General features: G+C 41.6%; 1 protein-coding gene across 6 annotated transcripts in view; it reads right to left on the reverse strand.

Moving 5' to 3' along the window:
* Positions 1 to 4,660: 4,660 nt before the first annotated feature.
* CLTRN (collectrin, amino acid transport regulator) overlaps positions 4,661 to 22,783 on the reverse strand; it is a 29,467-nt gene continuing 11,344 nt past the window's right edge. For 4 of the 6 annotated variants that reach the window (XM_029999171.2, XM_029999170.2, XM_029999169.2 and 1 more), the window contains 4 exons: positions 20,681 to 20,766; positions 13,721 to 13,837; positions 10,735 to 10,929; positions 4,661 to 6,648 (listed from right to left, as the gene is read on the reverse strand). In XM_029999171.2, coding sequence (XP_029855031.1) covers positions 6,492 to 6,648; positions 10,735 to 10,929; positions 13,721 to 13,837; positions 20,681 to 20,766 — 555 coding nt within the window. In that variant the 3' untranslated portion in view covers positions 4,661 to 6,491. Of the gene's footprint in view, positions 6,649 to 7,356; positions 8,249 to 10,734; positions 10,930 to 13,720; positions 13,838 to 20,680; positions 20,767 to 22,783 lie in introns of those variants that run through there. The other 2 variants (XR_005931220.1, XM_041119531.1) reach the window with 2 other exon arrangements.

A 22,783-nucleotide genomic window follows, 5' to 3' on the forward strand; every position in this document is an offset into this window, starting at 1 on the left:
CTTCCTCGTGCTTCAAACGGGGGGCTGGGCAAATAGTCCTTTTAATCCCCCCGAGCAGCCTTTTTCCCACATGACTAACTCTTCTGCATGCGTGACATCCGCCTTTTCTCGGACGAAAGCCCTCCTGCCGGTGCTGGGACCGGGGCGCTGGCTCCCCGGCTCCCCAGCTCCCCAGCCGCCCTCAGCCCACGCGACACGGCTGGGAGCCCTCCCGCAAGAGAGGGCTTTATGGGATCCTTGCGTCCGCTCTCCAGGTGAGGAGCGGAGCTGTGCGGCGGTGAGGGGATGGACGTCTCCGCTCCTCTGCAGGCAGGCGCAGCCTGTCCTGCTCGACCTCTGAGCCACCCGGGACCGGCTCCCCTGCAAAAGGCACGTACCAGCAGCCAGCCTCGGCTCGAACATCAGCAGTTTGGGCTTAGCTGGCTCTTCCTCTGCAGGAACAAGACAGGGCAGATCAGCGGCTGGTCGGGTTAATTCCCCGTCGCCCAGTGGGAACGGAGGCCAAGGCGGCGAGTGCAGAGCAGAGAGACTCCCCATCCCCTGCCCCACGCTCGGGACCTCTGTCTCAGAGGGGAAGAAGTGAGGGGAGCTGCTGCCCGGCTTGCACCCACCTCCTGCTGCTGGCCCGACCGCCCAGCCATACCCCAGTGATGTACCGGAGCAGGGAGCGGTTTGCACCCCACTGGCCCAGGGCTGGGGCCAGTGCCTTGGATGACTAGTCCGTATCCCTTGAAAACCTTCTGTCCCAAGACGGGCTGCTTCACCCCGCGGATTTCAGACCTAAAGGGAAGCTGTCGCCTCTGCACCGCTCCTTTGCAGGCCGAGGGAGGCGCGGGCTGGTGGCTGTTGCCCGAGTCAAAGCGTGCTCAGCATCGCCGAGGTGGAAAGTGCCCCATGGGCAGGGGCGAGCCCCAGATCTAAAGACAACATCAGGAGCTGTGTAAAGATGCTGTCAGTTGCCCGAAGCATCAAGAAACCAGTGTTTTTGCAAGGTTTTAGGAGAAAGCTTTGAAGCTGAATGATTTTCAGGAAGGCAGATGAGTGTACAGGTTGGCAGGTTAAATCAGGATTTCGTGAAGCGTCATTGCTGAAGGCCACAGTCAAAATCAAGACCACATGTTAAGAAAGCAGAGGAGAGGGAACCGCTCAGGGGCACAATATTCTGTGTTCCTTACACCTTGTCTATTACAAAAAGCCACCTTGCCCCACCAACGAAGGGAAAGGTATTGATCCTGTGAAACATAGCTTTTCATCTAGGCAACCCGTGTTTCTCATTTCAGTTTTACTAAGGCAGGAGTGAGTGGTCCCAGTTCATTTTACAGGGACCATGTGTCCGCACATCAGCATCTACAATGTCGTTTAGATACAGTGTCATAGAGAACATTAGTCCAAAGTCTAAAATTCCTGTTGGTCCACAACTGATAAAAGCTACACACTGTAATTTGTAGCAATTAGAATCTAAATGATAGGAGAGAGGCAGAAGCTGATAGAGAGATAATGCCAGAATGCTCTTGCCTTTTCTCTAAAATTACATGCTTTCTCTGTTGCTATTGCTGTAGCTAATAAGATGCTTTGATAGCTTCAGATTGCCACCTCTAAGGGAAAGGGAAACACAGTGGGAAGGAAGAAGACAGACTAGCAAAATCAAACTTTTCTTTTTGATCTTAAGTCAAATTCAGTTCCTACTGAACCTGCTGACTCTACTGAGAACAAAGTTGAATCCGTGCTATAAAGGTAGAATTCCTCTGGACTGATGCAAACATCAATCCAGCCACAGAATATCCAGCTAAAATGCAACTGCATTATGCTAAATGCACCCACAGTGCTTAATGTATTCACAAAACTGAATATACTGACACATTTGTGCTGGCAAGTGTGTATCACTCGTCACTGTCAACGTACTTTAGATTTATGTGATTTGAAAACTAGCAAGTTCAGTCTGTCAAATTAGGCCTATCTAACAGTGCAAATTTTTCAATAGCAATTGTCCAGTAGTGTAGGAAGCTGCGGTGTCACCCCGTTGCACACATCCCTTCTTGCACGCCACATTAAAAGGAAACAAAAACCCTGACAGGCCAAAAGGAGCTGCTCATAGCAAACCAAGCACAGATTGCTCATTGCTAATGGATTGTGGACAGTTGGTCAATGCATTTTCTATAAAAACTTGGCGCATTTAAAGACCTCATTTCATGAGTCACAGGTTACTGCACTGACGAACTGACCAAATTTCTGAGGGCATCTGAACCATGTTTTTAAGAGTATCTAGAAACGTAGGCTCCCACTTTTCACTGGGAGTTATTTTAAATCTTTGTTGCACTTCTGCCCTAAGTTTTAAAGTAATTTCTTTTGTTTTCCCACATGTGGGAGGTTACACATGAAAAACACTTTCTGTCAAGGTGTGATAATGCTCCTTGCTTAGTCAAAACTGACGTCCGGTTCTTGGAACCAAATTTTCAAACCAGAAGCTCTTGTGCTAATGCCATGATTTGCATTAATTTGGGAATTATTTCATTCTCACAGTGATGAAGGAAGAAGACTTGAATCCTGCCCTGAGGCTCCTTGTGCCCACTTCACCATTCTCTTTTGTGAGCAATGGCAGAAACAGTGAACTGGCTTCAGTTACGTCTTCCCTCAAAAAGCAAAACAGAAGTGTCCCTTTATGAAGGCATAGCCAGGGAAGGGTTCTCCATGAAGGTCGGCCTGACAGAAGTAAATGCCGTACCTGGATAGACAAACAGGAGCGTATAGCCTGCAAGATGCCCATGAGGTCATCCCTCCGGGCTCTTCAGCACCGGCAGAGCCCCGGGGGAATATTGGGGTCAGTTGCGAGTACCACACTTCAGACCAGTCTGTACCAGAGTACAGACTTTCTCAAGACTTTGTACACTGTCCTGGAGGAGAAGAGGCAAATGCTGATGTGACAGAACAAACTTCAGTCTAGTTTTCTCCAATGCAGAGTAAGCATCAGCTTGCAGGACAGAGTGGTTAGCTTTCCTTAAAGCAAGTGGCAGAATGGCTCAAGTAAGAACTTCAGCATCTGCGCATAGTTTGCAATCTTCCGTAAAGAAATATTGATAAACAAGGACAACTAATTTCATTTACAAAACCAGTCCGTGGTCGATACAATGCTGAAGGTTGCGCGCAGCAAACGGTTGTGTCACGACCAATGCTGTCCCTAATTTAAGGAGGGCGCTGCAGAGTTCCCAATGTTCTCCAGCACTCCAAATGTGTAGCTAATGACTGACAGTGTAAACAACTTACTCATGCATGATTTGTGCTCATTCTAGCCTAGACATCAATACTCTCTCTGAAGTAAGCTGAACAGAACCGTAACGTCCTTCCTGAAATGCTGACTCGCTGGGGATGTGGAGCTAGTGATAAACGTTGCAGATTTTCTTTAAACAGAACTTCTCTGGCTTTATTGCTTCATTTAATTGGATTTTCTTTTCGCCTCTCTTTTCTCAAATGCAGCTCTTGGAAATGAAACAGCACAATCTCGGGCACCCCGTGTTACTTTGTCGAAATTCATTGGCACGGCACAAATGTAACTGAAAGCAGAAACAACTCATTGTTTTAGGAAGTAGTTTACGGTATAGTCTATATTGCTTGTTATTCATTTTCCTGTTTATCATCAGGTCATTCGGTGGCAGGCGATTTAGAGAAAAAGAATGGTGAAAGTTACATAAAACATCTGGGCCAGATCCTCACGGGATATAAATTGTCGTTGTACCATTTGCAGGCTCTGGAGGACAGGCTTTACCAAATCAAAGTGCTCTTTGTTTTCTAATACGATCCTGCTGCACAAAGAGACTAGAAAAGAGATTTATTTCTTCTGTAGCACTGTGCCTTTGATTAACCTAGTTTGTGGTGCCTATTTCAGCGAAAGAGCTAATACCAACACTGGCTTCAAAGCATCGCTAAGTGTGATACCTGCCTGTTCATGTATTATTTGCTTCTCTCAAGCCATTTTCTGTCAGCAGAGAGGCAAGCAAGATGTATGCTCTGGGTGAATCCCATATGATCATTAGCAGAAAATTACGCCAAACTGCTGTAAAGTAATTATGCGGCTAAAAGGTGAGCTGGGAGGAAGTCAGTGATTAAATACTTCCCACCAGAGTCAGCCCACACCACATAATGTTTTGTTCAGAGGCTTTCAATCTATTTTCAATTCGCTGGCCAGTGCCACGGGCTGAACTGAACCTTCACTCAGGCATTGAGAAGTATGCTCAGATATGCTTGGCCCTTTTTCGTATCAAGTGAGTTTTATTTCGGTATCATATAGTACAATACAGGATAACAGTAATTGTAATTGGTAGCTTGAGGTTGCTTTTGCACCACCAAGCTCTTCTCACTGAAATCTTTCACGGGTTCTTGCAGAGGTGCTGCAGTAACTGCAATCCATTGTGGTCACACTGCAGTGTAGCAATCTGTCATACAAAGAATGTGAAAAGTGTGAAGGTTTAGAAATGATGGGGTCTGAATTACCTCAATAAAACTCTGCCTGAGCGAAAGACCTTGGAGCAATGACTGAGGAAGCAATAATAACACTGTACTCTATATCTTTACTCCAAATGATCTTAAACACTGGTAAGCTTAATCTTTGACATTCCTGTGAGAAATGTATCTCCATGTTGTGGATGGTAAATTTGAAGCACTGAGATATTATCACTAACAACTGACTTTATTAATCCTTTTCCAGAATGGAGCAGGGGCACACAGAAGACACAGTCCTTGTCCAGAGCGACCCACCAGCAGGACATCAAAAATAACCGTGACAGATGAGACCAAGTGAGGCAAATGATCAGTGGGTTCCATAGTTTTATTCTGCATTTAGCCCTCTTCTCCCGGTCTCCCCTAGCCTCGGGCTTCCCCCGCGCAGCTTCCTCCCTTCGGCCCGCTGCTTCCCCTTCTCCTCCTCCCATGCCTCCCCTTCTGCTCACCCTGTTCCCAAGAGCCAGCGCTGGGTCAAACAGACAGCCAAAGGTGCTCATTACAGCCAAAATGCTGAAGAATTTGTACCCTGGGAGACAAGAAACTTTTGTCCCTTTCAGGACACTGGACGGTCCTTTACAAGCAGCTTTTACCCTGTTTTACCCTCTTCCTGTTGGTGAGGAGTCTGATGGAATAACCCTAATAAGTAAATGGGTTTTCTAATATTCCCTGCAAGCATGACACTGAAAAGAGGATGGCTAATGGTCAAATCCTGCCTCCAGTGACGTGGGCAGCTGTTTGGTGACTGCAGATATCGCATTTTGCTTCAACATGCTTCCATTCTCTGTGTACCCACACGTACAACTCCCCTTTACTGGGGCCCAGATCTCCTGAAATCAGCCAGAATTTTATCACCGATTTAAATGGGAACAGGATTAGAGGTACAGGTAGTATGTATGTATGTATGTATGTAGTCTGTATGTACGGCTGACTTCAAAGTAATCCAACAATGCAGTTTAGGGTCTGGCACCACTTGATGCCCTCAACTCCCAGCCACACAAGTAGGAAACGCAGGTTTGAATGGTCTCTGCTGACTTACCACTGCCTACGTGTGCTCACCCAGGTCAGGTGCACCAAGCCCAGCAGCTGGTGTTTCAAGCACTGAAACTTTCCAAAAGCTATCCAGCTGTCACATGAAGGTTCATCTGACCCCAGGCTGGCTATGTCTTGGAAATCTACTCTAGTTTTATTATTAAAAAATGTAAGGAAGATTTTTTCAAAGAGCTGCAAAATGCCCTCATAGATTTAATGAGAGCTGGGCCACCAACCACAGACTGCACCTTTGGAAAATCTGCCCTTTGTTGCAACTTTTAATTTCAACAGATTTCAAACTTTTGCAACTTTTAATTTCCAGGTCATGTAATCTGTGACTTTAACTGTCAAGTGAAAAACACTTTTACTACCAGACCTTTGCTAGCCCTAAAGCTATAGATGACCCAGCCACTTTTAACCTGCTCTTACAGAGGCTGTGAAAGCTTGCTTTTTTTTTTTCTTGATAAATGAAAACTTTCATGCACTGATCACTATTCCACCCAAAGGCATGCTGCATATCAGCAAACATAAGTCGTTTTACAGAGAAACTTTTGCATATGGCTTGAAAGAAAGCCCAGCAAGAATTGACAATGATAGATGATCTCCCCAGTGACATTCAGGAATAATGCAGTTTCACATTTATATCAGGGAAAAACAAGCAATGGACATATTTAAATAATCATTAAAAATTAAATGCCTGACACAAGGCAGGTTTCAACCCTGTTCTGCCGTACATCTTCCGGAAATCTTTAATGGATATCACTTGATGTCTTCTCATTTGCTTTGCTCATGAACAAAAGCTTTGTAATGGAGGTTCGAGTGTATTTGTTATCAGCAAAAGGTTCTCTCAAGGGAAATTAAGTGAAAGGACATTTTTCTTGTCTTCATGTTTGACATTCAGAAGTAGTGACGAGATAAAGTAGGCACAGGAGTCTTTCAAAAAACTGCCAGATACCAATGGCAGCATTTCATAAGGATGTGAACCGTTCATCATCTGCTGCAAAGACTCCATTAATGTGGCCTGCTTTTAAATCCAGCGCTTCGCAAGGAATCCCATTTTCTACTGTTACTGTCACTTCACCTTTCTCTTCTAAATTTTCTCTCTCTGTTGACTCTTTATTCTTTCTAAAAACAAGAAAGAGAAAATCATCTTATTCTGTTGACCTGCAGCACTCCACCATGATTCCACAGACAGAAAACTGTACATTTAGTCAGGAGTTTATCATAGGTTATGTTCTGAAAGGCATAATGTGGTGCACCTCTTTGCTGTTGTAAATATACCATGGAAGGTGGGAGGTCCACAGATTGGGAGCCCTGGTTTAGCAGTCTGAGGTCAGGATTGGGAACCAGAAAACCTAGAGTAAACATGTTTTAAGTATCTTATAAATATTACTTCACCTCCTTATTCTGTAAAATGACTGGAGGGTGCAGAAGGAAAAGCTGGTGCAAAACAAAAATGGAAAAAATCTCTAAATCTGTTTTTGCTTTACGTCAGGAAGGACTGCACTAAATGTCTAGTCTGACCATGTTATGTATGTCATAGATTTCACCCCATGATGCGGACAAATTAAAACATACTTTTTAGAAACTTTAGACTATAGCCTCCAAATGTGGAGACCCGAGTGCCCTCACACTCCTTGACAATCTTCTCCAGAAGTTAGGCACTTTTAATGCTGCAAATCTGCATTTTTAGTTCAAACTTCATTAACACTTTTAATGTTGCAAATCTGCATTTTTAGTTCAAACTTCATTAACAGCCACCTTCCTACCCAGTATTGTATACTTTTGTTTTCTAGATCAAACAATTGCACGGCTTTCACTTATCCAGGCTCCAGTTCTCACCAAGAGCATATTAAAATAGTTGCTGAATAAAATTATCTAAAAATACAACCACGAGAAGATGTAATACAGAAATATCAGTCAACATGTCACGATGTTTCTTTAATTCCAGATTTATTCTGACCTTGAGATCTACTAGTTCATAGTTGAAAAACCTGCTGTACTTTACAGCCTGCAGCATCAGCGGTTTCAGAGGATAAGAAACTCAAAGGTCAGCTACACTGCTTCTTCCTATCCCGCAACATGTACTGTAACAATCTGACGCAGGACAATCGTAACAACCTGACTCAGTGTAACTGCTAATAACAGCAATATTAACAATAATAAAATTTCATTGGCCTTTGGGAGATTCTCGGCATTACAGACTCGCTAAAAATAAACATGGGGGGTAGTAGTGGAAACCTCTGACCTCTGGCTGCTGTATCTGCTCTTACAGTGATAAAAGGAGTGTTCTCCAATACAAAAACTGTGGGGGCAGAACATAAAAGAAGATACTAAGAAGCAGGTTCAAAAGAAATGAGAGGAGTAGATGTGTGGAACTCATTGCCATAGGAATTCAGAGAAGCTAAAAATTTCTGTGAGCCCAAGGGCAGACTCAACAAGTTAAGGGAAGAGAAAACATTGTGGGTTACCCAATACACAAAGACCAAATCCAGCTCACTAAGGCCCCCAGCTGCAAATTAGATGCTGGGACAGTAATAGAGGGAAACGCTGTGTGTGCTTACTCTTTTTTCACTCTTCCCAAGGCAAATGTTTATGGCCTCTGCTGCAGATGGGATTTTGAGGGGTAGGGGCAGACTTCGGTCTAGTTCAGCATAGCCAGTAGAAGATGGTCCTGCCCTGGGTATGTGCCAAATCTATTATCGGAGAGGGAGGTGTCCTATTGCTGCAATGACAGGAGAACAAACATAAGGCTGGGAGACTGTGTGTCTGATCCAGCTCACTGTAAAGTCCAGGCCTACAATCACATGGAGCTCTTCAAGTTGCAGGCAGCTGCAGCTTGGAATTTTACATGTTGGCAGTGATGCACAGTGAAGACCTAATTAAGAAAATCTTTCAGTTCAAAAAATGACGCATGAGTCTAACTCATTACTGAAACTCCATTATAGGCCAATCATGTGCTCCCTTGCCACTCTGAGTACGAACGGCCCGAAGCATGTCCTTTTGGGCTCCTCTGAACCAAGGTATTTAACTTGTACTTTAAAGGCCTATAAAGACAAAATGCCAGATTTATGAGAAGTCAACACCGTCCTTGGGGCCAGATTTCCAACACAGCTTACTAGGCAACAGGGCTGCCATTATGTCAGCTCTGGACAGGTTTCCAAGAAAACTCATTACTGGACATGCTGAAGTCTTTGACAACCTGGTCACACACTTCGGTGGCTGAAAAAGAGATGAGCACTTTCGAAATTCTCTTCTTTTCTCTGATGTCTGGCTCTTCTTTCGAGAAGCCAAATAGCCCAGACCAGCCCTTTTACCTCTCCAGTCTTTGCAACAGTAGATGGAAGAAATATATGCTTGGTCTACCCTCTCTCTCCCTCCCCCATCCCTGCCTGCAGATGCCGTTGATGTGAAAGGAGGGTTAGACTTCAATCATGGATTAATCTGTTCTGAGGAAAGGTTATATGTAAAGGCAGACAGAGAAGTGAAAAGGAGCATAACAACTAAAAGGACAAGAAGAGCATGAGACAGAGGATGCCAAGTGACCATAAGCAGGCAGCAACAAACCATATTACTGGTAGTACGACAATAAAAGCATGTAGTTTACACCATATTGAGGGGAACTGCTCAAGCTCATCTGAGTTATTTTGAAAACAGAGGGGTCGGAAATGCTGTCTTTCAGCATGATATGAAGCACAAATGATTATTTTAGCTAGAAAAATCATAGCTATTTAGCATAATTTATTTATATTACACTTATTTAAAACGTTCAAAGACCCACTTTAAGTTAGGCACTATATAGACACACAGCCATGATACTACACAGAGGGCAGGTATGGGCTTCAGGTAGCAACATTATTCTCCAGTTTTACAGAAGGGTTGCCTAGGTTCAGGGGATGAAATAACTCAGCCCATACCACCTCAAAGGTTGTGACAGGGCTTAAACTATCCACAGATCCCAAGTACCTGCCCAGACTCTTTCCCCAACAGAACCTCTCATCTATTGTTTGTTGAATTTTGTTTTTTGAAAACAGAAAGGGGTTGGTTTTGCAAATTCATGCAACTCTTCTCAATGCAAAATGTAACTGAAGGGATTCTGACTACACTACTAAGGGTTCTCTATGAGAAGCACTTATGCTTCACAATGTGTTGTTTTTCTGAGATCTTTTAATGTTGTTCTTCAAGGTGATAAGGATGCAGAAAGGGAAAGTCTCTGCAACGCACCACTATATGGGGATGCAGTCCACCATACAGTCAGTAATTCTAACATTATCTAGTTGTCAGCAGAAGTTTACCCTTTTTCAGTTCTTCTGCTGTTCCTCTATGACTCTGTTGCTGAAATCATAATTTTGTGCTAACCTAACCTCCATGGCAGCCTAAAGCATGGCAGAATCTCAGCTCAGCTGAGCAATTTCTACTCCTTATGCCCAACTCTGAGCCAACAGAGATGGCAGGACTAAAATTTCACCTACTCTCTGTCTTGCTCCAACATGCTCACACTAGGGAAGCATGAATAGCCGCCTCTTTTTCACCAGTGCCACCACAGGGAAGAAACTGAGAGGAAAAAAGAGTATCTCTCTCCCACCCTACTGCCAAACAGCAAACACCTAGGCTCATGGGGAGATCTGGTCATGAACCTGTGAAGTGCTCCGTACTTCGGACTCATCAAGTCATGAATGGTAGGAGAGACCATGCACCGTTCCATTGAGCAGGCCCTCTTCAGCCATACATTAATCATTATTGTGTCCTCTACTGAGGCTTCTCAAATTGCAGCAGCTGATTTTTTTTCTAGCCCTGCCAGCTTTTGACACTACTGCCCTGGAAGGGGTGCAGTCACTGCCAGCCTTCTCCCTCTTGGTAGCTATTTGGGTAGTCTGTGAGAGGCGGCTCATCTGCGGCACACTAAACCTTGAGAAGAATGACAGCAAATGTCTTTGTAAAGCTATCATCTCTAGTTAGGTGGCCTCCAGGATCATATTCTTGTACTCCCTATTTCCTCATTACACCCCAGCATTACTAAGGCATCTATACTTCATAGTTAAAAAAATCTAACTCCTTTCCTCACAAAAGGACACATGGGTTATCTTTACCTATGGAGGGAGGGGGGGCACAGCTATAATTTCTCTGAGGCTGATCTGAAAAGCAAAGCCAGCCCAGCCAACTTAACTTGTCAGTATTCAGTTAAACCAGAAGAAAAGCTATGCCGCTTACTTCTTGCGTTGCTGAATCCCTGCAACAACAAGGAAAACAATTCCAGCCACAATGAGACAAAGAACTACACCAAATACAATAAGCCAAACAGGAGTGGAGGGTTCAACTGGAGGTGATAAGGTTGAGGTTATCTTCAGGAACTGCAGTGTTTTGTCACTCAGTAGGAAGGCACTGTTGATTCTGTTCCGGTTCATCCTTCATAAAAACACAAAGAACGTTACAACTCTTTAGAAAGGTATTTCATAAGTTAAAAAGATACAAGAAAAAAAGAAAAGGAAATTTCATGTATGTGCTGCAAGTCTGGCAGGGCTGAATTTGATACAGCATGATATTGGTAGGATTACACAGACCTTCACTTTAACATAGACCTTGTCAGTAATCCATAGACACCCACACACTTACAAGGTTTTGAACACGAGACTTTTGTATGTATTTATCTGAAAAACTGAGAAATACAGATGAGACCTGAAGTACTGTATTATTATTTATTTGTGGTTTGGACCATGTGCTGAAGACATTGCAGGTTGTAATCTGTAAGGGTGGCTCTGTTGTCTCGCTCATGCAGCATTCAAGATTAGCATGGGAGTGGCAGGTATACCCTGCAATGCTCAGAGTATTTATCAGTGCCCCTTGGCTCCTCAAACTGAACCATCCTGCATGTACAGGATGGCCAATACATCTGCTCTTGCTGCTGTAGATTTTCTTAGGTCCAAGAGGCACAGAATACAATTAGGTCCAGAAGAATCCACCCCTATTGCCAACATGCCCTTCTTCCCTGCAGGATGCAGCTGAAGGGATTTGTACTTTGCACATTTTTTCCATTATGAGAAACTGTAAACCTGAGAAATACACTTTTTCACATGAGTAGTACAACTGCTACCGTTTAACGGCTATCTTCACCCACATTCACTACTTCTAAGCATTTGCTGGTATTTCTGGATCTGAATCTAAGCAGCCTTAAGATGCTTTAGCAGTTTCTTTCATTACTTTTTCAAAATGTTAGAAGTTTTTGAGAAAATATATTACATATATTGGTCTTGAGAGACTCTTTTTGATTGCAGTTTTATGATTTACAGCAGCTTTTTCTTGTATACAATTAATTTTATTTACCATAGAGCAAGTATTTCCTAAGAACAGATATATGGGAAATACAGGTAAGATTTTGTAAATTTCTTTTCTTGGAAACTGTAACGTTTGACTGTCCCTTAAACAGGAAGTTCTTAGCCTTAATGGAAAGCTAGCATTCCTGGAGAGGACTGAAAGCCATGGCATATTATAAGACTCATTATACAGTAAGCCATCTTTGATTTAGAAAAGATTTTCATCCTTATTGATATGAAAGGATGATTGTGAACAGCTAAAATAAGCATTGCTCACCCTTATCTAATGGCTGGAGTTACAGAATTATGTGCTGAAACACATGCAGGCAACTACAGGTGCATTTCATGTTTGTATATGCATAAATACATCTTGTGTATATTTATGCAAGATCTTGGGTCTCATACATAGCTCTGAGAACATTTACCTTCCTCTTTATTCTTACTTTGAAGAGAATCTCATACAATAAAATTCCGGTCCATGGGTAGTTTTTTATGTGCTACTGTAGTATGAAGAATTAGAATAATGGTTTAGTATGGAAGCCTGCAATCAGAAGCAACTGAATAAAAAGTATTGTAGTTTTATAGGCCATTTTATTTCTTGTTTCTAAGTTAGGTAGGAATTAAAACTTTTCATAAACAGCATATTCTTTATTGGGTAACAGACAACAGTTAAAAAACAAACATACTATAATAGCATCCAATTTCTGTGGCAAACAGGGCACATAAAAGACTTAAATAAATCAGCTTATGCTACTGAACGTATCAAAGAATAACAGAAATGCAAAAACCCTGCATTCCAGCGCTCTTACAGAGAGCTTCAGTGAATAAATAATCTGCTTCCTCCACTAATGCTATGAAGCTATTGTTTGGTGTCTCTGTAGGAAATAGTTTAATCTGCTCATAAGCTTAAGTTAATCTTTCCAAAAGAACGCATACTCATTCATCAGGAATTAGGCATTACACCTCCATAGAGATAGCATGAATTTTCAAGACAAAGTACAGAATGCCTAAAAACAAAGAGGTCTGTTTTCCACTCTGTGCTTGAGAAATGTATGTGAGTTATGCTGCTTGTGGGAGTCATCCCTATAAACCCCTTATGTAGGTTTGGTCGACCACTGAAGTCAGATTACCCATTTTTTAATTTTTCCCTCTTCAGCTCCACACTCTTGCTTTCACTGGCTACAGAATGCAATGTTCAGTAGAAAGCAAACTGATTTGTACCACATGGTACTTTGCACAAGCAATGCTCTGCTACGATATTGACTGGCATTCTAGAAAGAGCTGGTATGAAAAGAATGTGAGTATAAGATTGTTTAAGCCAAGCTGGGACACAGCCAGCTCTGCTCATGAAGAGTTCACACGAGCTCTTCTGATGTGAAAGCTGACTTCTAAATTAAGTCAGACCTGCTTTGAGAAGCACCGAAAGGGAGCCTATGGTCATTAGTCCAGGTGTAGATGTGCATGTGGCACGCAATGAAAGTTAAATGATGTAAATCCCACACAGAAAATGTGCAATTCTGTCATCTGAGAGAGAAGGCTCTCTCGCTGGGAAATGTGGCACCTGGATGAGAGCAGTGTATGTGCCACACACTGGACAGCAAATTACAAGTAGGGCTCTGGAAAGGGACTAGATTTCTTCTGAGGCTCCAGCATTAACAGAGACTCCTACCAAAGTTATAATCCCAAGGCTCACATGCTTTGCATTCTATGGGACTGTTAAAAATCCTCTAATGTCACATGCATGAAAGAGTACTGACCCCTTGGTGTTTTAACTACTTGGATTAGTCCACCCTTAAAGAGGCAGAGTGCTCATTCATACCAGGCCCAGAGACAGAAAGCATCCTCAGTCAGCAAGGAAGAAAAGGTTGCAGAAGCAGTGACTGTACCTGATGGCCGCCTCTACCACACTTCCAGGAACGGTTGTCATGTTTTGGGAAGAATCTGTGACCACAAACCAAAATGACACCCGATCCGTCACATTGCAAAGCAGCACATCGGAAATTCTGCAGATAGTTAAACCAATAATCAGCATTAGAGAAGCATGGAAGGAATTATTGAAATATTTTAGATTTTCTTAAAATAATGCTTTCATCTAAAGGGGGGAAAATTCTTACTTTTTTAAAAGTTAACAGTTAATGCTCAAGGAAGAAATATCACTCACAGCATTTCCCATTTCCCAGTATGATAAAAAAAATTAAGCTTATTGAGACCAAACTTGAGTCTTCAAATGAATTTCTGAATCTATTACAAACTTGCATGGTCTTGGACATACATTTAGCGTAATCAAATGGAAAAATACATATTTGCATCTTAATCATCAGGGCTGTGACAAAGGCCATATAATGGGGCAAATGCATTGGGGAATTAAGAATTTTGGTTTTGACAGCTAATACCACAGGGACCAGGCATGCAGGATTCCCCACATGATTTTCAAGTGGGTGCAGTCCTTCTACAGGATACATTTGTTGGACGGAAGAGCAACAAAATTTAGATTATTCTTTTTGACATCTTTGTTCACAGAGTCAGGCACAGAGTAGAGGCAACAGGTTAAATTTAGACATTCTACTGGCACTGGCCTATGCCCTTTAGGTTATGCTATGACAAATATTTATCTTAACTGTTTTAAAAGAAGATAGCTCAGCTTTATGTGAAATTAATAGTGGAAGGGCACAGGCACACAGCTTGTTGTGGCATATTATGTAAAAAGTGCGTGAAATGTCTTTTAAATGCCTTTTTTCAGATTCTTACAAATTTGTTTTCTACCACTAATACTAGTAAATGGTGGAATTATCATTAGAAAAAACTCATGGAATGACATCATCATGAGTATTTAAACTAAAGAAGTGAAGGCTAATATATTAGTATCATAATAGTGACTGAGGATAGATGGTGCCCCTATGTTCTTCTATCTGTTCCTAGTTTATTCACACAACTAAGAAACAAGCCAGCCAAACTTGTGTAATATACAGGAATTGTATAATGTGGCATTTATTACAGCATGGCAAGGAACATAGTATGTATCATAAAAGGACAGCCAAAGCCTTTATGAATTCAATGACAGATAGGTAGAGAGATAAAAGTGGAAAAAAATACTTAGCTCTATGCCATTATTAAATAACCCAAAGAATTTGGCTCAAGATTCAGATTTACTGGCCATGTCCAAGCAGCAAGCAGATATTCTGAAAGTCCAGGCCAAGAATTAGGATCATTTTTATTTCCAGAAAGCAGCTTGGCTCACCTTTGCACAAGGTCTACCTGGCCACAAGCACAACACAGCCGTCCTGTCTTGACAGACCCTCCTTAGGATGATCAGTCTCCAGATACCACCTGCTGTTCTGGAGAAGAAAACCCTGCAGTGTGGCAGCAAAGAAGGATGCAGCCCCTATTTTAATTACCTGCAGTGATGTTTGCAATGCCCATTACTAACTACTGTAATTGGTTTTAAGGTTTGGCCTGTCCATCATCAAAATGCAAGTTTTAACATTTCCTTTCCAGCCTGTGCTCTTCCTCAGGGTGACAAATCCCCAGCTGCAAGCAATCTCCCCTGCCACAGAGCTCTGTTTTGTAGTGCCACCTGCTGGCTAATTACAAATATAATTAAATGACTTCTGCAGTGGCTTGAGGGGCAGGAAGCATGAGGTAGGAAGGAATAGAAGGGAGCCAAAATCGCCCATGAATGTGTAGTCTCCATCCAGAAAAGAATGAGTTCGCTTTTAAGGCAGGACAGGCATCGGCTTGACCACAGTAGTTCATTATGGATATTTTCCAGAAATATTTTACCTATTGCTGGAAGCTTTTTGGTGGTGTTTTGAGCACCTCTGGTAGTGCAACCTTTGTCTTACAGAGAAGGTATATATTCCATTACTGACATGCAATAAAATGGAAAGCAATGATTTTACAGAGCTGAAATACCCACTTTTGCCTCTCTGAAACAATGTCAATTTTGCAAATACAGAGAATTTTTATGGATAAAAGAGGAAAGCCACCCTCTGGAATTTGAAAAGGTGTTCACATCAGTTTGCTGGCAACAGTCAGAAGATGAAAGCAGATTTATTCCTCCCAAAACAAAAGCAAAGCACAAAATTTACAGGAGGGGGAAAAAAAGATTCTGCTTTTAGCTGGTGGCTGACAAAATCTTGCTGACTTCACAGAATATCTAAAATTGTATCTGCAGAGGAAGTCTTCCATCAGGAGAATTTGTAACAGTAGCACCCAAAGCTTCATGTTACTGCAGTACTTAAAGCTCGAATTTCTGTGGTGCAATCAAAAACTGGTCCAGGTAGGAAATCTGGGTTCATGTTGCTCTAGAGATGTTCTTGAAATGGGGTTAGTGAAGAAAGTTTGATCCCCAAAGAGAAAGAAATTTGGTAGATAAAGACTGGCAGAACACCTTGACTGAATCATTCTCATTCAGAGACTCAGAGACCCTTCAACCTGGGGTCTTCCCTACAGTTCCAAGGCTTTCAGCATGAGATAGGGGAGCCGGTCATCATTAGGGGCAGCATATCTCTCTCTCTAGAACAAACAGTATTGAATCAATTCAGCAGCAAGTCTTACACTAGGATACGTAAATTTTGCCTTCTTTCTGCTCCCTGTTGTGTCTAAAATCCTTGCTCGATTATAAGCCTCCAAAACCTGGCTCCACCGCCACCACTTTTTCATCAGTGGAATCTGAATACTGTAAATCCTTCCAGGCTCCAAAGAGAATAATACCGCTCACAAGAAGTTCAAAGGGGACTGAGTAAACACCAAAACAGACTGGTTCAACAAGCACCAATGTGGCAATTTCTTTGCAGCAGTTATACCTTTTTTTTTTCCCCCTATTTGCTATTTGCACACAGGTTTGATTCATAGCATGCAGAAGCGTTATAAAACTATGCTTTTACACTGTTTAGATTTGGGAAACCTGACTTCTCCATGCACTATGCTAATTAAGTATATTTGTAAACATATATGTGGACATCTTTTTATTTCCTTAGCAGGTGATATACTTTTGGCATGGGGTTTACAGGACACTGTTACCATCAAAATGACAAGATCCTCGTTCTGCCTTATGGCACCACGGCAAAAGTCCAAAATTGTATTTCCTTTAATATATATAAGTGAACACCAGTGAGTATAGTGCAGGAAACCCTGATGGTTCCTTGGCCTGAAACACCATCATTGTTCCTTACAGAGATTTAAAGGATTGTTTAGGGGTAAGAAAGAGCTGCCAGAGACTCAAAGGGAGCTGGGTGCCTACAGTGGCTGTTAGCTTGTGGGAGAACCATAGTCCCCAAGTCCCAAGCACCTATCTCCAGCTCTCCCAAAAGCATCAGGCCTCTTCCAAACCACTGGTGTGCAGCTGCTCCTGCAAAAGAATGTTATCTTCTTCCTTTTTGTGAACAGCAGCCATGGGGTCACCTTGACATAACAGCTTTAACTCTAGAAGCTTATTTTGTTGTTCTAAATGGTCACAATATTTTTAGTATCAAAACAGCCTGTCTTAGGAAGATGGATAATGTTGATGAACTTTTTCTGGTCACTTCATGAGGGAAACTGCAGCTTTTTTTATCTACCAATGGAGGGAAGATGTACCAAAAGTAGATTCTGTTACTTGAACGAAAGTAAATGTGATTACATTCTTTCTGCTCTAAAGATTAACTAGTCTCAGGCCCAAAAGAGATGCGTATTATTTCAAATGAGTGACAGATTAGAGAAACCAGAGTTACTAACACAGACTGCAGACAACCATTTTTTAACACTGAGAGATCAAAGGTTGGCTTACGTAGTTCATGAATATATGTATTGAGAATGAATTGAAAGGCATTATATATAGCAGGAAATACAGCGGTTTTATTTCTCCTCTGAAAAAGAAGTATTTATTTTATCTGTATTAATAATTACTGAGTAATGTGATGGATTGTGTCTTTCTTCCATTTCACACAAACTTGAAAATTTGACAAGCCTTTCAAATATTAAACACAGCTCCATGATTTATTAAATTTTAGTTTGGAAATTAACTTTAGAGAACTCGAGATGTAATGTGCAATCCTGTCCATTCTGCGTTGGTCACTCAGTGGTTACACAAGGGCAACAACAGCATCAACTGCTGTTTCCAGCAGCACATTCAAATGCTTGTCATTACAGGCTGGCTTTTATCCAGCTTCAGAAGCCTAACAAAAGGTGACTTTGAATCTCAAAAATGATGGGACAAACTGCAACAATGGTTATGATGATCCACCAAATTATTTTGGGGTGTGATCCAGCTTGCTGAATTTAATGGCATTTGGTCTCATGTGGGACTTAGTGGTGGCTGTGAGTTACTGCAGGGCTGTGGGTGTGTTAGAAATTAATGGGATGTTAAAGGGAAGGTATGTCACATCCTGGTTATGGCCCTGTGCAGAATTTATACCCTGGCAGAACCAGTATTTGGTTATGTAAAATACTGGTGAATTTTTCATGAGTCTTTATTTTGATAAAAATCTTTAATTAACCAGATGCGAAATTTGGGTGAATTTAGATGCTACCAGAATACAGTCACAAGCAATTTGTTTGTTCTTTTATGACAGAATAATTGATCATTGATCTTTTACAGCTCCCAAAGAAAATCTTTTGGCATTTATCTGTAAAAGCTCCTGTAGTGTAGTGTAATTCATTTGCCACAAGCTCCTGCTTCTGCCTTCCTCTTCACCACACTGCAAGCCCCTGCCGCTATTCTTGCCAGCTATGCAAGAGTAACGTTCCTGTGTGCACGGCAGGCTGCTGTACCCTCTGGGATGCTGAGTGCTCCCACGCCTCCATACCTACTGCAGGGGGGATGGAGGTGGACTGCACTCCTTCCTCTATACCCCTCCAGCTGCCAGCCACAGGGGTGGCGAAAGGAGAGCATTATTTCCAGGACTTCTGACAGGATGGAGGCTTTCACAGCTTTCCTGCTCCCATGTAACAGGCAGGTTATTTGGGGTGTATTGGGAGGTTCATCTAGCTCTCCATCACTGAACGGGAACTCTGAGGTCCCTTGGGATTTGGGAGAGATCTATGGATAGGAAACTCCTCAGCTTGTTGCCTAGTGAGTTGTACCAGATCTCAGAGCTGCACAGCTGTCCTTCAGTTGACATGCTGTCTACACATGACCCCAAAGGTATCTAGAAGTCCTAGAAGAGTTATCAGTTATACCTCCAAGGTACACCCCAAAAAGTTATACCCCATGAGTAATTCCTATACCATCTTAAAGAGGTAAAATGCCCACACCTAGCTGTTTCCAAATATTATACTGACTTCTCCTTTGACAAACATAGTAGCAGGAAATTATTGATGTGTGCAACCCCACCTCCAAATTGGAGTAACACTGACATTATCATATTTGTCCATAGGACAAACTGTCTTGGTAGGGAACTGAATTAAGTGAGCATAAATTTTGTGATTTCCCAGAGTCGATAGAGGTAACTTCCATTAAAACTTTAACTCCTTTCATACTGGCTTGATTTTTTTCCCATTCCTGCACCAAGCTTTCTAGTATTAGTTGAGTCTGCAAAGACCCATGGTGCTTGAAGCGGAAAAAGATCACTGGCTTCTGGCACAGGTTTTTTGCTGTGTGAAAGCACTGTGACTTTGAAGGAAGACAATAATTGTAAAAAAGGACTTGGGACTAAAATAAGTATACAAAAGCAGATCTTTATGGATCAGATACTGGATGAAAACTCTGCTAATTTGAAAACCTGAGAAAAAGCCCTGCATAATCACCTTTAATTAGCTTTTATCTTGAACTCATTTTTTTAAGTGTCATTTTAATTGGGTGCAGTAGCATACTTGGCTGGTTTTGTTAAGCTTGGTGTAATGGCTGTCTTGCTCAAAGGAGACAACTTCTGAGGAGTAAAAATGAAACAGCAAGGAACCAAACACTCCTGTTACATGGAGGGGGAAATCACCTTCTATTTAAGAGAAAGTGTAGCAGCCACAATAATCATCATGTGACTAAAGTTAACTAGGATCTTTGCAAACGTGGAATATGCTTCATCTGATACAATGACAGCCTGAAATAGGTTTTTTTAAAGTAAATTGAGAACCTTATCCTCATTAGCCTACCAGAACCATAAATCTTTCCTTTGAGATTGAAAAACAATGAAAAAATAATAGGCCTATAGAAATACACTTACAAGGTTTCTCATTTAAGAAAGATAAGAACAGACTGAAAACACAGCTTGCTAAATGGTCTGTCTAATCTGGTATCTAATTTCATAAGTAGCAAGGATCAGAAGCCTGAGAAGAATATTCAATACCTCAGGGTAGATTTAATCCCAAAACCAATTAAAGGCTGATTTATGTCTGAACTGCAATGTCTGAAACTTCTTGAAGCTAGGTAACTCAACCACTGCAATATTAGGGATAGATACCCCAGCAGAACACAGCACTAACATAGCTATCTGCCTTCCAGTTCTCTGAGTCAGCTCATCTTCAGCATACTGCTGAAGCTGTGCTCTAAGAAAATGTGCACCAAAGCTGCTTATTCAAGGTTCTGTATGGCAATTCTTGACCTTGCTAATGTGCCCCTTCACCTCCTCGCGGTATAGTCCCCAGACGGTATGATGTCTTATTGCCAGATTCTGCTAGAATGAATTGGCACAATCCTGAGATCCACAGCTGTGTCACTTCACATCAACAGGGATACTGGTCCAAAGATTGAACATTGCTCAAGACAGACAGAGTGTGATGTTTAACATGTATCCGGGTGTCAAAGAAATATACTGGAACGGTCTGTTTTTAGAAGCTGTATATAATGATTTCTGCAGTTCAGTACAGCAGAGAATGGGTGGCTACATGCAGCATTGTTAATATGTATAAGGCAAATCAGGGTAGATGCTTACTGAGTTGTGCTCTTGCTGGAATATCTTCTCATTGCAAAAGCCACCATCGCTTTGAAGAGGTACTCTTCATTAGCATCCCAGGCATACTGTAAAGGAAGATGGAAAATAATCAGTTTCAGCACCAGCGCTGGCAGTACAGACAGAGAAAAGAGTCACTGAACTTGAAATGCTATATTGATCAAGAAAATGAATAAATTCTCTGGTTGTGCTATGAAAATAAATTCCTGCCCATTATTTAGTGAGCACAAAGGACTTTTTATAATGGCTGTTGTAAAGCGCAATATAAAGTGCAAAGAATGCTTCAAAAAAACCAAATTAATTGAATGTTTCCAAAGGCTGATCAAACTGGAGATTTAAAGTTTCATGTACCAAAGACTAGGCACATTACTAGAATTCTCCCCACAGAGCTGCAGCCATCACCTTGCCTCTTTAGCTGGATAAACCCTGTTAAAGTAGAAGGTTTAAATCCACTCTCAAAGACCATTTGGCTCTGCACAAAAATAAAAAAAACCCTTAATATTGAAGGTAGTCTCTGGGAGTTAGATGTCCGGACAGCAGGAAATAAAATGAGATTATGGCCTTATTGCTGCACACCATCCTTGCAACAAGAAGACAGACTCAACTGTAGTACAAATTACTACATCACACATAAGACAAAAGAAAGAAAATAGCACCCTTACTACTTCGATAAGAAGTAAAATACAGGCTCCAAAAACTGTTCTCTGTTGTCTTGATGAAAAATCATGCTTCCATAATTTCAGTTTTCTGAGATAGCTTCACTACGTTCCCCTGGACTTTCATTCACATATGTAATTCTAATGACCTGTAAGAACTGCACCTATTACATTTTTATAACAAGAGCCATGACTGAGGCATACTGATTTGAATTTCCCCTTTCAGCAGATTACAAAGATTAATAGTTTCTTGGAATGATGTTAATGGAGGTTAGAGGTAGCTTTCTTCAGTCAATAAAAACAGAAATCTAATCTTTAACTTTCAGCATTAAAAAAATCTGCACTGTAATCATCCAAACCAGACACCCACTGGCGTGGATACTTAACCCTGTTGACAACTTTGACCTACTTTTTCACAGGCCTTCATAACACATTCAAAAACCAGCAACATACATCAAAAAGCAGTAGACTAAACAGCATTGAAAATGCCAAATCTTAATTCTGGTTTTTAAATTGTGATTTTGGATGCATGGAGCTGCAACCTCTCTGCAAAAAGAAGGAATCCAAATTCCAGGCATCAGCCCTCATTTGCTCTGACATCCTGTGGATTCGGAACCTAAGCAGGGAAGGAAGCAGTCATTTAAAGGGCAGAAAGTCATACTGATCATATTTATCATCCCTTGACAAATGATGAGTTGTGAAATGGGCTCGCTAAGATGCGGTAGGACAGGGACAGCAAAGCTGAGCAACAGCCAACTTGAGTAGCATTACAATCCAGATGCAAGGCTGAGAACCCGGGTTCTGACTCACCACTCTTGCCTTGTGAATGAAGGGAGGTGTAAGCATACTGTGGTAATGCATGCCAGTCTGGGAACTTAAACTGGGGAAAAAAAAAAAAAAGACACTCTTTGAAAAGAAATTATAAAAGCCTGTATTTTGATCCCACTGTGCTGATGAAAACGTGACAGTAATGACAGCAACTAGTACTAAAAGAAACAGATAATGTAATAGAGGAATTAATACAGATGAGAGCCATAAAACTATTTATTGTAATTTTAAAGACATCTGTATTTAAACAACAGAGCACAATTTGCAGCACTATAAGGGAAGACCTTCCTATTTTCTGTGTGTGGTACTATTGACTGAATCCCTACATGCCATCTGCAGTCTTTGAGAACAGGTCCAAAAGGACAGAAAAAAATCATTTGTTATCCAGTGGATTAAACCAGCTGTAGAGATAATTTAATCAGTTGTCTTGAAAATGGATAATGATGAAGAACACTCCATTTCATGCTTACATGGACACAAATGCAATGCAACACTACCAAGTATATGTACTTGATATGTTTATGTTTAGTGTAGTACATGTATATATGCACAATTCATCACTATCAAGTATTCAGTTTTCATAAATAATGCAGTAGCCTAG

The sequence above is a fragment of the Aquila chrysaetos genome, chromosome 23, assembly GCF_900496995.4.
Source record: "Aquila chrysaetos chrysaetos chromosome 23, bAquChr1.4, whole genome shotgun sequence".
NCBI classification, from domain to species: domain Eukaryota; kingdom Metazoa; phylum Chordata; class Aves; order Accipitriformes; family Accipitridae; genus Aquila; species Aquila chrysaetos.